Here is a 13,656-nt window from a genome sequence, read left to right as displayed (position 1 = left end):
CCAGGTTGCCATAACAAAATACCACAGACTTGATGGCTTAAAGAACAGAAATTATTTTCTCACAGTTCTGGAAGCTGGAAGTCTGAGAACAGGGTGCCAGCATACTTGGGTTCTGATGAGAGTTCTCTTCCTGGCTTGCAGATGGCCACCTTCTCATAGTGCCTTCACATGGCTTCCTCTTCTTATAAGGCCACAGTCCTATTGGATTAGAGCCCCACCCTTATGACTTCATTTAATTTCAGTTACTTCCCCAAAGCCTTATCACTAATTTCAGTCCCACTGGGGGTTAGGGCTTCAACATATGAATTTTGAGGGACACAGCATTCAGTCCATAATACCTCAGTGTGGGGCTTGCTTTAAAAAGTCAATTTGAGGGAATTCTCTGGTGGTCCAGTTGTTAGGACTGCGTGCTTCCATTGCAGCGGGCACAGGTTTGATCCCTGGTCGGGGAACTAAGATCCCACAAGCCTCGTGGCTAAGAAAAAAAAAAACTCCTCAATTTGAGGAGGCCAGGACTTCTGTACTGAATGTGGAAGTGAAAACCTACAGATCAACTCCGAGACTAGATAAGATAGAATGATTCCTCCCACAGTCCATTTTTAGAAGTATAAAGAAGTAAAGCTTATGCAGGCTGAGGGGAGGGGAATTTGGGGGGAAGTTATATTGGCTTTTAATTCCTTGCCAAAGGCACAAAAACTCTGTTCCCCTTCACAGGGGGTTTCCCTCCTCTGTCCTCTGAGTTTGACAACAGAATGAGATGCAGTTCCTAAGTTCCTTCTTTCTTTGCTACCCTCCATGGTAACACAGGGCTCTTAGTTAATAGGTTTTACTGCTAATTACCAGGGAACAACAAAAGTATAACAAACAACAATGTCTAAACATGACTCATTCAAATAGAGAATAATCACATGTCAAAAATTTCTTCACCTTGTGAAAGAGGAAACAGTAAGATGGTGAAGCTGGTTCAGAGAGCATTTTGAGGAAGTAGATATTTGAGGAGGGGTTCTTAGATACTAAACTGGTTAATCTCTGCAGGGTAATAAAAATTGATAAGCTTTGGGATTCTTTTTTATACTGGAAAGGAATACTTTGGAACTCAAAACAGACAAAAATCTGAGCCTTTAATAAATAGTAAATAGCTAAGCAAACCAAAATACTTTCCTTGGCCTACATATAAGGCCAGTGGGCCAAATCTGGCTCTGCTGCTTGCATTTATAATAAGGTTTTATTGGACCACAGACACATCCATTTGTTTACATATTGTGTAAGGCTGCTTTTGCTCTAAACAACAGAGTATTATGATGACAGAGTTGAGTAGTTGACAGAGAGCAGATAGCCCAAAAGCCTAAAATATATACTATCTTGGACCTTTACAGAAAAAGTTTGCCAACCTCTGCTAGAGAATTAATCCTTGGGTAGGCTTGTTAATCAACGTCCTAGATGACATGGCAAGAGCTACACTGCCCTCTCTTGGTCTTATTTGCAAAATTTGGCTAATTTTTCTTAAAAAGGAGACGTTTGGCTTAAAAGTTGAGGGACATTTGGAGAGTTGTCATCTCTGGCCTATAATTCATAAATCCTCCTGTCCACCAACTTCAACACCCCAACACCCGCTTTGTGCATTGGTGACTGTCTCAATGTACCTCCTTTTAAGGGCAAGGAGGCCTGAAAAATAATTGGTGTTAAGTAATGTCCTTTACAACGTCATTTTGCTCAACAGGGCATTCTGTCTTGGAAGTAGGACTCCAGTTAGGGCTTGTGCCTCATAGTAATAGTACATTCACATGAAAGGGTTTCTTGGGATGTTCTCTGAGCTTCTTTGAATTAAGTTCTACAGCTGTTGCAAACTGCAAGTTTTGAGAAGGCAGCAATAGTGTGTGCTTGACCACTGCTGCTTCCCTGGTTCCTGGCACATAGTAGGTGCTCAGTAAAATATTTGTTGATTGAATGATAGATCCAATGAAAGACTAAAGACAGAGGGTTTGTTTTCTCCTCACGGTCAGCCCTATGTGAGGAACAAAGTTTTGGTGACAAAGGCTGCCACCTGCAGGAAGAAAACTGAAACTGCAAGATTCAGAACTGCTAGGCCCTGAGGAAAATACAGTCAACTGCAAGGCAAGATTACCAGAGAATCAGTTTTTTCTCCTTTAGTTTAAGACAGAATTAATCAACATCATTTTGTCCTTTACAATTAAGGAAACCTGCACCCTTTCTTTAATAACATTTAAAGCCTTTGGAGTGCTTAATAAGTGCCCAGCACCATCCCACGCACACACAATTTTGCGGTAGGTACCACTAGTCATCTCCATTTTATAAATGAGGAATCTGAGCAGAGAAAGCATGACCAAGTTACACAGCTAGAAGGTGGCAAAACTAGGAGTTTGAACCCAAACATCGTGGCTTCAGAATGTGTGCGTTTAACCATTTCACTATACTACCTCACTATGCCTGATATGGAAAATGTTTATAGGAAACATAGAAACATGGCGAATGGAACCCATGCAGATATCTCTGCTCTCTCCTGAACACTACTAAAATGATAGAAAAGGGATCCAAAAGTTCTAAACTCACAGAGAACAGGAGAGAAGATGACTGCTCATGAGAGATGCAAATCCTTTGCAGAAGGTAGGAAGTAGATGGATGATTTAACTGAGTGGAGAAACCCTAGGAAGGGGATGCCAGTGAGGAGTAAGCCTGAGCCCTTGGCAGTGAAAGCACAGTGTTCTAACCACTGGACAGCCAGGAAATTCCCCTGAAAACAGATCATTAACTGTACATCTATACTAGGAGCTGTTAACCCCAGATTCCCTCCTGTGACTCCTCACCCCAATCCCTGCAAAGATTATTCTTTGGAGAACTTGCAACGTGACAGCTCTAGGTTCAGAGATCACAGTCAGAGAAAAGGATGGAGCTGAGGCAACATGCTAAAAACAGAGGGGTTAAATGAAAGTGTGCAGCTAAAAAAAAATTGGAACTTTTTTTTAATAATCATGTGTTTGGTGGTAGTATTGGTATTGCTATTCTGAGACTTAGCACTATGCTAAGTGTATTTTGGGACAAATAATAAATTATGTTGGAGTTTTTGAGAACCAAGCTTTATGGTGTGGAAGAAAGGAAATATGTATGGTCAACATGGTTAAGTAAAACCCCTCTAGTCTTAATTTTAATTGGAAACGTCAGTATGATGGACTTTGTCAGAGAGGTTAAATAACTTTCTCAAGGTCACCCAGCTGGTAAGGGATGGAACAAGAGTAACAGCCTGGTCTTGCTCCAAAATTTGTGAGGGCCTCCTGGAGGAGGTGAAATTTGAAGGATAAGTAGGATAAATAATAGACTTCTCTCAATCTATGGAAGATGTGTTTACCATGACCCAGGAATCCTGGGCTGACCTGGAAAGAGTTTGTTTCTGAAATGTCAAAACCCAAGGCCAGCCTCCAAGTCATAGTGACCAGATGACCAACAGAAGTTACCTGGGTCTCCCCCTGTGCCATCTCTTTAAAAAATTTCAAGAACAGTGAGATGTATTTTCACTAACTCCTCAAAGTAAACACTTCTTACAGTACAGCCATAGAAGACTACACAATTTGTTTGAGTCTAATTTTTTTTAGACTTGAAAAATGTTCACAAGATTTAAAATTTGCTTTCATGTCTAGTTTGAGCAGTAGATGTTGGGCAAGGCTGGCAGGAGGAAAGGATTTGTGCCCTAGTTTCCAAATGCTCCCCCTAATGGAACATAGGGATGATGTGATTATGAGAGGGAACATATGTTTTTTCATTTGTTTTATTGTTGGGGTTATTTAATTTAATAATTAGTTATTGGGAGTTCCCTGGTGGTCCCGTGGTTAGGACTCGGCGCTTTCACTGCTGTGGCCTTGGGTTCAATCCCTTGTCGGGGACTTAAGATCCTGCAAGCGAGGAGGCATGGCCAAAACAAAAAATTAGTTATTAAGTGAAAAGTAACACATGCAAAATAGATTGAAGATCGATTCTCCTTCCTTCCTCCTCCCCAGAAACTGTTACAACTACCAGCTTCTTATGTCTTGCAGAGAACATTTTAAGAGGAAACTTTTAGGCTGATTCATCTCAGAAGATGACAGAAGTTAAAATATGACTGATATTTTATTATCCCACTATAGTAAGCAGTTGCCCTCTGAGGGAGAAACTACAGCTAGATTTAGATTGGACGGACTTTCATTATTCGTCTTAAGGAATACACAAATGATCCCTATTAAAAAGAGGTACCAATTTAAGTCTTTGTCCAAACAGACCTAGTTAAACTTCTTCTTTTCTTATCAGGCCATCTTTTTTTTCCCCCCCTAATAAGTGGACAATAATGTAGAGGTGGGGATTCTGGGGTTTGGATTTAGGGTTAATTCCATCCAGATTTTTCATAACTATGACTATAATAATTCTGATGTTTCCAGGACATTCTAATTTTTAAATTGTCTTCTTAACTACCTGCACGCTTGTCAGACCATGGATTCTGATTTGGGGCATGGAGAACATGCTTTGACAGTGTGAGGTTGGTGCTTTTGACATAGGCTTATGCAGTCTTGTATTTGCTTTTCTTTGGTCTCCATGTTCTTTCCAACAAATTTGGGTTAACAAAAGGTAAAGGCTTTAAACAAGCTGTAGCAGAAATGCCTGACCCCATGACCAGGTAAAATGAAGCAGGTTCAGGCCTCAAAAAGTACTCACTCACAGGCTGCCAGTAAGGGGTGGATGAAAACGGGGCTACCTGCAGATCCTGAGAACAAAACGATGAAAACATGTTTACAACATGGAAACAGAAATTGAAGTGGGGGAGGAGTGAGCAGTGCCCTTCAGTGGTACCAAGAGGTCAGCTCACTTCCTTTTTTTTTTTTTTTTTTTGCGGTACGCGGGCCTCTCACTGTTGTGGCCTCTCCCGTTGAGGAGCACAGGCTCCGGATGCGCAGGCTCAGTGGCCATGGCTCACGGGCCCAGCCGCTCTGCGGTACGTGGGATCCTCCCGGACCGGGGCACGAACCCGTGTCCCCTGCATTGGCAGGCGGACTCTCAACCACTCCGCCACCAGGGAAGCCCACTTTCATTTTTTGAGGCTCTTTGTTTACAGAAAAATGAAGAGTTAAGTTCTTCATTTAATATTTAACAAATTCATTTTAACCCCAAGGTTAAAATGCCAAGTAAATGTGCCATTACAAGGTGATTGGATTTATTAAAAGCCAACTAATAAAACTGCAGTGAGATACCACCACACAATTATTAGAATAGCTAAAAATGAAATTGCAAACAAAACTGAACATACCAAGTTTTCATGAGCACGAGAAGCAACTGCAGTCTCATACACTGCTGGTGGGCATGCAGAAGGTACGTCGCTTTGGGAAAAGGTTGGGAATTTTCTTATAAAATTAAACAGCCACTCACTATACAACCCAGAAATCTCATTCCTAGGTATTCACCCAAGAGAAATGAAAATCACACAAAGTCTGTATGTGAATGTTTATAGTGGCTTTATTTGTAATTGCCAAAAACTGGAAAAACTTAAATTCCTTCAACTTGTGAATGAATGAAGAAATGGTGGTATATCCCTTATGGAATACTTGTCAGCAACAGAAAGGAGTGGATTGAAAGAAACTCTTGCATATATGGCCAAATTATTTTTTAACAGTGGTGCTAGGGCTATATAAGGGGGAAAGGACCGTCTCTTCAACAAATGGTGTTGGGAAAACTGGATATCCACATGCAAAAGAATGAAATTAGACCCTTACCTTATGCCAAATACAAATATTAACTCAAAATAGATTGAAGCTATTAAATTCCTAGCAGAAAACATAGGAGAAAAGTTTCAGGACATTGGATTTGGCAATGATTTCTTGGATATAACACCAAAAGCACAGGCAAGAGTGGGACTACATCAAACTTAAAAACTTCTGTGTGTCAAAAGAAACAATCAACAGGGTGAAAAGGCAACCTATGGAATGGGAGAAAAATAATTGCAAATCACATATTTGATGAGGGGTTAATATCTAGAATATATAAGGAACTTCTACATCTCAAAAACAATAACAAAAACCCAATTAAAAATTGGGCAAAAAACCTGACTAGACATTTCTCCAATGAAGATATACAAATGCCAATGGGCACAGGAAAAGATACTTGATATCACTAATTATTAGAGAAATGCAAATCAAAACCACAATGAAACATCACCCCACACTCCTCTGGATGTATGTTCTAGAGATCTGTTGCACAACAACGTGAAAACACTTAACACTGCTGACCTGTACACTTAAAAATGATTACGATGGTGTTTAACGGTATGTGGGGTTTTTTACGATAATAATAATAAAAGTAATAAAAGAAACACCCCTTTCCTCAGCTGCCGCTAAGGTGCTCGGTCCTTCCAAGGAAGCTAAGGCCGCCTTGGGGTGAGGCCCTCACTTCATCCGGTGACGAGCCCCCGCCTAGCACTGGCCCGTACCATGGCCTCCGTCTCAGGGCTCACGTGCATCTACTCGGCCTCATCCTGCACGACAATAAGGTGATGGTCACCCAGGATAAGATCAATGCCTTCATTAAAGCACTGGTGTAAATGTTGAACCTTTCTGGCCAGGCTTGTTTGCAAAGGCTTTGGCCAATGTCACATTGGGAGCCTCATCTGCAGCGTGGGGGCTAGTGGACCTGCCCCAGCAGCTGGTGCTGCCCCAGCATGAGATCTTACCCCCTCCACCACTGCTGCCGCAGCTGAGGAGAAGAAAGTAGAAGCAAAGAAAGAAGAATCTGAAGAGTCCGATGATGACATGGGCTTTGGTCTTTTTGACTAAACATCTTTAGTAACACGGTCAATAAAAAGCTGAGCTCTTAAAAATAAATAATAATAATAAAAGAAACAGACTGTTGATACATGCAATGTGGATAAATCTCAAAGGCATTAGGTTAAGTGAAAGAAGCCAGGCTCAAAAGGCTACATACTGTATGATTCCATCCATGTGACATTCTGGAAAAGGGAAAATCACAGGGACAGAAAATAAGCAGGTCAATGTCTTACAGGGCTGGGACGGTAGGAGGGGCTGACTATAAAGGAGCATGAGGGGAATTTTCTGCATGGCAAAATTGTTCTGTATCTTGATTATGGTTGTGGTTACATGACTGTATGTGTTAGTTAAAATCATAAAACTGTATACCAAAAAAACTGTACATTGGTGCATGAGAAAACCTGTATATAAAAAACTGTATGCAAAAATTTATACTGTATATAAATTATCCCTCAATAAAACCGACTAAAAAGAAATGTGGAGTAAATGTGGAAAAATGTGAAATCTGAATGATCTCAGTGCAGTGTACAGTGGTCTTTTTTGTACCTTTTATTGTGATTGAAATGTTTCAATCTGAAAATAATTTTTTTTTTTTTTTGCGGTATGCGGGCCTCTCACCGCTGTGGCCTTTCCCGTTGCAGAGCACAGGCTCTGGACACGTAGGCTCAGCGGCCATAGCTCGCGGGCCCAGCTGCTCCGCGGCATGTGGGATCCTCCTGCACTGGGGCACGAACCTGTGTCCCCTGATCGGCATGCGGACTCTCAACCACTGTGCCACCAGGGAAGCCCCTTAAAGTTGTTCTTAAGAAGCCAATTATTTGGGACTTCCCTGGTGGCACAGTGGTTAAGAATCTGCCTGCCGATGCAGGGGACATGGGTTTGAGCCCTGGTCCGGGAGGATCCCAGATGCCGCGGAGCAACCAAGCCCGTGCGCCACAACTACTGAGCCTGTGCTCTAGAGCCTGCGAGCCACAACTACAGAGCCTGCGTGCCACAACTACTGAAGCCCGCGTGCTTAGAGCCAGTGCTCCGCAACAAGGGAAGCCACCGCAACGAGAAGCCGGTGCACCACCGCAATGAAGAGTAGCCCCCGCTCGCCACAACTAGAGAAAGCCCGCAGCAGCAACGAAGACCCTAACGCAGCCAAAAATAAAAGTAAATAAATACATTAATTAATTAATTTTTAAAAAGCTGATTAGTTTATTCAAACTTCAGTATGGTCCAATAATAGGATGCAACTTTAAAGTTGTCTGGTAAACAAAGAATTGTTTCATTCTTGTCAATGCATGTCTGTGACTGTATTTATTACTTCACTTTCAGAAAAGGTCAAACTTGTAAATTTGAGACCTTTCAAGAATGTGAAGTCTGCTCAAATAGCCCTTCTGCCCCCATAATGTTTCAGAAAACATTTGAAGAACAAGAATAGTATCTGGTGGTTGACTAGGCATGTGGGAAATGCAAGGAGGAGAGAAGCTGGGGATTATTTTCTTCTGGGTGTTGATTTAGAAATGAATTACTCGACAGTTCACTTCAGTCAAAACAATAGAGTCAGTCCTTTCTCCTTACTCAGGCTTCATCTCCTGTCGTTCTAAGAAATCCCTTTATAAAGCCTAATGATTCTGCCTCCCTCTTTGTAAAATATTTGGCTCAGATGAATAAAGATGGGTGTATATACTTAATCATAGGCAAAACTGCATACTTAATTTTAGACAGATTAGAAGCCACGACTTTAGCAATAATAATAACAACAATAACAGTCAACTCACCCCAAACCACACCAAAGACCAAGACAGAGGGGTTATCACTGTTATATGAAGTCAGACTCAGCTATTTTTCCACCCAGCTACTCCTGTCTTTGGTTTTTCAGGCTCCTCACGTGCGGCAGCTTCCAAGTGCAGAATTCCAAAAAGCTGAAATTGTCTTGATTCCTCCCAACGCTGGCACAGGCTATAAGGAATTGAGAATGCCAATAATCCTACAGAAACAGATGGACATTTTAGATCACAAACATTTACGCACAATGCAAATGCTGCAGTTTTGGACAAAATATGGAAATGGATCTTGGCCCTTCTTTGTGTCCTTCCATCTTAATGAGGGAATCTGCCAAGGCGGGGGGACGAGGAAGAGAGAAAGGATCCTTTGGGTTGAAAGATGAAAAAAAACCTAGCAGAAAGGAGTCAGCTGTGAAATGAAAAGTTTCAATGTTCCCAAGGTTTGCAAAATGGATCTGAGCTGATGCAGCCCTCATCTTGACTGTATAAAATATCATAAAATTACTTTTGGGCCACCTACGGAGTGTTTGAGATTGAACTAAAAGGGGTGGTGAGATTATTTCCCAAACCACAAACTCGAAAATGTTAGAACTGACGGTCACTTTATCAAAATTTAATCCAACAGCCTAAAATTTCAAAACAGAAAATAGGACAACATGATTGACAGATACTAAGGTATAGAAAAGAAAGTAGAGGCCTGGAAGTAAAGAGAAGATTGAAAAACAAGTCATCCTGGATTTAGAAGTTGTGAGATGAAGGTTTGGAAAATAATAGTTTTTTTTTTAAAGGAAAGTGTTACATACAAGCATTATCAAAAGTGGTCCAGAATTTCAGGTGGATGTTAAAACAATCCTCTGTAGAAAAGAATTGGAAATATCTGTATTATACATTTGATCCAATTATATTTTATACACTTTCTCTGGAATGCCATAGGAAGGTGCTAAAGATGTCATTTTGATGATTTAGCTTTGCTGTATAAATTTAATAAACTAGGTATATATACTGTTTTGGCATTCTTTTTTTTTAATTTTAATTAATTTATTTATTTAGTTTTGGCTGCGCCGTGGCTTGTGGGATCTTAGCTCCCCAACCAGGGATGGAACCCAGGCCCCCAGCAGTGAAAGCGCCAAGTCCTAACCACTGGACCAACAGGGAATTCCCTTGGCATTCTTCCAAATTGGAAAAATGTGTTTCCTGAATAATTACCATGATACGTTTAAGTATTTTCACATTCATTTCTGAATTGTAATGAGATTAAGTATCAAAGATATAGCCAACACACCTGGGCTGGAATACTTCTATAAATATGGCAGCTTAGAACTGAGGGGCTTCCCTGAGTCTTGTGGTCTTCAATTCATTTTGTAGAGTTACAGTAGATTTGCTTTGTTTTTTCCTTTTAACACCTATAAATCATTCTATTTAATTTCTGTCAATTTTTTTTGTCTGTAGAAAAAGTTATTAAGTTTTCATCTGTCCCCCTTATCACAACACAGTGAACAGAAGTTATCTGGCGACTTCCTGGGATACAAGCCCTAGAGGTAGTTACTATCCCTGTCATACAGATAAGAAAACCGAGGCTCAGAGAGCCTAAGTGGGCTAAAACAAAAACGGCAAAGAAAGTGTCGACAGGTGTGAGACAGAGAAAATTCAAGGATAGTGATGTGATCTCTGCTCCTTCAAAAAGCCCTATTTAGTAGCTTTAGGAGGGTGGGTCCCAAAATTTCTGTCCCCCCCACTGGTTGCGTTAGGACATTTGTTAAAAATATTGATCCCTGAAAAAAAAAAAAAAAAAAATATTGATCCCTGGACCCTGCCCTAGGCTTATTGATTCAGAATCCCGAGGCGGAACCTGGAAATCCGCATTTTTTAAACAAGTACCGCAGTCCGCTTGGAAACCACAGGCGGGATTCACAAGCCCCAGGTGTCCACTGGCTTCACACTGCCCCAGGCCCGCGTTCCACAGTCCCGCCCCCATCCCCGCCTCTTGTGGCCGGCCCCGCCCAGGCCCCGCCCCCGCCCCGCCCTCCGCCCTCCGCCCTCCGCCCGCCTCGCCCAGGCCCTGCCCTCCGCCCCCAGTCTCTCGCGTCCTCTCGCGACCCTTCCCGTGATGCCCCGCACCCAGCCGCCGCGGTTGCCAGGTAGCGCGCGGTCCTTGGCTGCTAGCTGCGCGGGTTTCTGCCTGGTGATGGGGCTGCGGGATCTCCCGCCGCTCCTGCTCTTGCTCGTGGACTGCTGGGCCTCCGTGAGCGCCCAGGCCGGGGACACCCCGGTGGTGACGACGGAGGCCCTGAACTCCACGATGCCAGCCCCGACGACTTTCCGACCTGCTGTATCTCCTAGGCCCCATGAAACCCCCAGGGCTCCCAGGCCCTCCTCCGACCCCAGGCCCACTCCGGTCACGGACGGTGGGTACCAAGGGCCAATTCCTGGGGATCTACAGTGATCCAGACTGCGGGGGGTGGTAGCCCGGGCGAGGATGTAATAATAATGATAGTTAACGTTTATTGACCACTTGTGTGCAGGCATTGCTAAGTGTTTCATAGGCATTAATTCTCTCAACAACCGTTAGAGGTAGATGTTATTGTTCACTGTCAGATGAGAAAACCGAGGCTCAGCGAGCCCAAGTGGGACAATATAAAAAGCTTTGAAAGTACTTGCAGTGGTCTTGGACAACATTAACGCTAAAGGTGATAATGAATGAATACTTGCTTGCAGCTTTGCAGCTGAACACGAAATTAAATCGAAAGTTTGTAGACAGTTGTGGGAATTAAGTGCATAGGATACGTTGAACTTTTCACTTATCAAAAAGAGACGCAAAAAGTCTAGTTTACTGAAAGTGACTATGTCAAGGCCCCTGTCTGTTGACTTGAATTATAAGAACCCAGGATTCCTCCTGTGTTGAGTTGGAGGTGGGAAGTTATGGGGTGAGGGGTTATATCCACTTCTTAAGATTCATCTTTAGGGATAATTGACATATTTCTCAGTGATCTAATCCTTGAGTCACACATTTGGTGACTATTTAGTAATCTGATTCGACATGGATGACTTCAGGGGATAGCTGTGACTCCAAGATAGAGTGCAAACTTTTGTGAATATGCATTTTTCTGGGGTGAGAGTTCGTAGCAGTGAGTAGTTTGTCAAAGGGGCTTGTGATCTCAAAAAAATCCCTTTTAAGCCCTCTGACTGTAACTCCAATAGGTACGCAGTATTTTTTATCCCTTCTTAAGAGAAAAAGATCTTTTCTTAAATTGAGTAAGGTTCAGTATTAGTAGATAGAAAAGTCATCATTGGCTGACATTCTGAACTCTAGGACTTCAGTTACTGAACCATTATTTCTCCTTTATAAATTATGAGTAGTCCTGAGAAAAAGTACAGAGAAATATATTTGTTATTTCAATATAAAAAAGCTTTGTTTTATATCAAAACTATTTATTTGATGAATTAGGGAAGTTAAGTGATAAATTGGGACAGAATACAGCAGAGTATTCAATATCTGAAATTCTCTAAGATTTTTTTGGACTGAGTTGTCTTTTATCCATGTAAATATTTCATCTGTTAATGCACTTTCTCCTCAAAATGAAGCTGTTCATGAACCATCATTAATAGGTGTTCAGGGCTGTTTTTCCAAAATGGGAGGATGAATTTACACTTTCCTTCGTCTTTTTAAAGGGCCTCTGTTTAGACCTGTGCAAGTAATGATAATAAATGACAGCTGGCATTTATTAACTGCTTACTGTGTAGTAGCCCCTGTGCTAAGCATTTCATTTCTGATGTATCTCATTTAATCCTTATAACAACCTTAGGATGTTGGGTTATTCCCATTTTTCATGTTAGTGAATTACTTGCCTGATTTTAGGTCACACCCTGGGTACGTGTTGTAGCAGGAGACTGACTGGGAGTGGAGAACTGGGCAGCCGTTTGTAGAATGGGTTACAGGTGGAAGAGAAGGATGATAACTTTCATCTTGAATGTGAGCTCTGTTCATTAGTACCCTGTAGACGTGAAGAGGCTTGGAAGAGCAGCTGAGTGCTACTTAGACCCTGGGAGTGCTCAACAGATACTTGTTGGCTGATTAAGTATACTCACATGGATAGAGACCTTTTTTTTTCCTAAGTAAAGTTATTAAACACTATTGCTTTGTCCCTAGTAGTCTTATAGCTACCTACCTACAAAGGCTTTAAGTTTTGTAAAACAAATCAACATTAATTTTGAACACATAAGGCAGGGTGCCTCAACACTTCTAAGCACACAGAGGAGTCCTTGGCTAGAGGGAAACATTGTAAAATAATTCATAAATGCAAATAAGAATGTTGTATGTATTGTCTATCAACATTTGCTTGAGATCCCTTTTTAAAATTTGTTTGTGCATGAAATCCTTTTTCAAAAAAAGAAAAAACATTACAGGTAAGATTGAAGCACTGATCTTATTCCCTCCCTTCCAGCAGTAATTAAACTACCATGAGTTCAGTATTTATCATTCTCATGCTCTGCTATCTCTTTAAAAGTTTTTTGCCCCCCTGTTTGACAGACTAAAATAGGGAATTAAAAATCCAGGTAGTCATCATTAGTAAAAATTAAAATTTGCTAAGTGGAGCTTCCTACCTCTTCCCATGCTTTTATTGTCTGAATTATGAAAGATATTTCTGGGATCCCAAGTACAAAGAACTTGAGCCAGTTTGATTCTTGGCCAATAGCCTGTGAATGTGGGCTCAGCTTCAAAGCTGCAGTTGATGTCTGAGGAGAGGAACAAGATAGAGAACCCTGATTCTTGGCAGCCTTAAGTGGGCCCTTCCTCTGAATTGGAATCTCTGGAGGAGGGGCTCAGGAGTCTGCAGTGTTAAACTGGTGGTTTTTTTGGTCAGGCAATCGATTCACTGTGCTGGTTCTTAAACCTGTTTTAATTATCAGCATCACCTGGAAAGTTTTTGAAAAACAGGTGTCTGGTTTCATAGTTAGCTTACCAAATCGGAGTCTTTCTAGGTAGAATACAAACAGAACTTTCCAGGTGAGTCAAATGATTAGCCACTTTGGGGAAACCTTGGATGGAGGAGTGCTCAAACTGACTTATTTTCACTTCACAAATTTCC

The 13,656-nt window shown here is 41.7% G+C and overlaps 1 protein-coding gene and 1 pseudogene across 6 annotated transcripts in view; both read left to right on the top strand.

The window, feature by feature from the left end:
* Window positions 1–6,464: 6,464 nt before the first annotated feature.
* LOC116738793 lies at window positions 6,465–6,806 on the top strand (annotated as a pseudogene).
* Window positions 6,807–10,652: 3,846 nt separating this feature from the next.
* The window catches only part of TCTN1 (tectonic family member 1), a 30,320-nt gene continuing 27,316 nt past the window's right edge, over window positions 10,653–13,656 (top strand). For 4 of the 6 annotated variants that reach the window (XM_032602530.1, XM_032602529.1, XM_032602528.1 and 1 more), the window contains exon 1: window positions 10,653–10,974. In XM_032602530.1, coding sequence (XP_032458421.1) covers window positions 10,677–10,974 — 298 coding nt within the window. In that variant the 5' untranslated portion in view covers window positions 10,653–10,676. The remainder of the gene's footprint in view (window positions 10,975–13,656) is intronic. The other 2 variants (XM_032602531.1, XM_032602533.1) reach the window with 2 other exon arrangements.

The sequence above is a fragment of the Phocoena sinus genome, chromosome 14, assembly GCF_008692025.1.
Source record: "Phocoena sinus isolate mPhoSin1 chromosome 14, mPhoSin1.pri, whole genome shotgun sequence".
Taxonomy (NCBI): Eukaryota; Metazoa; Chordata; class Mammalia; order Artiodactyla; family Phocoenidae; genus Phocoena; species Phocoena sinus.
Note: the sequence above shows the minus strand (reverse complement) of the source record. Positions and strands in the feature narration are given on the sequence as shown.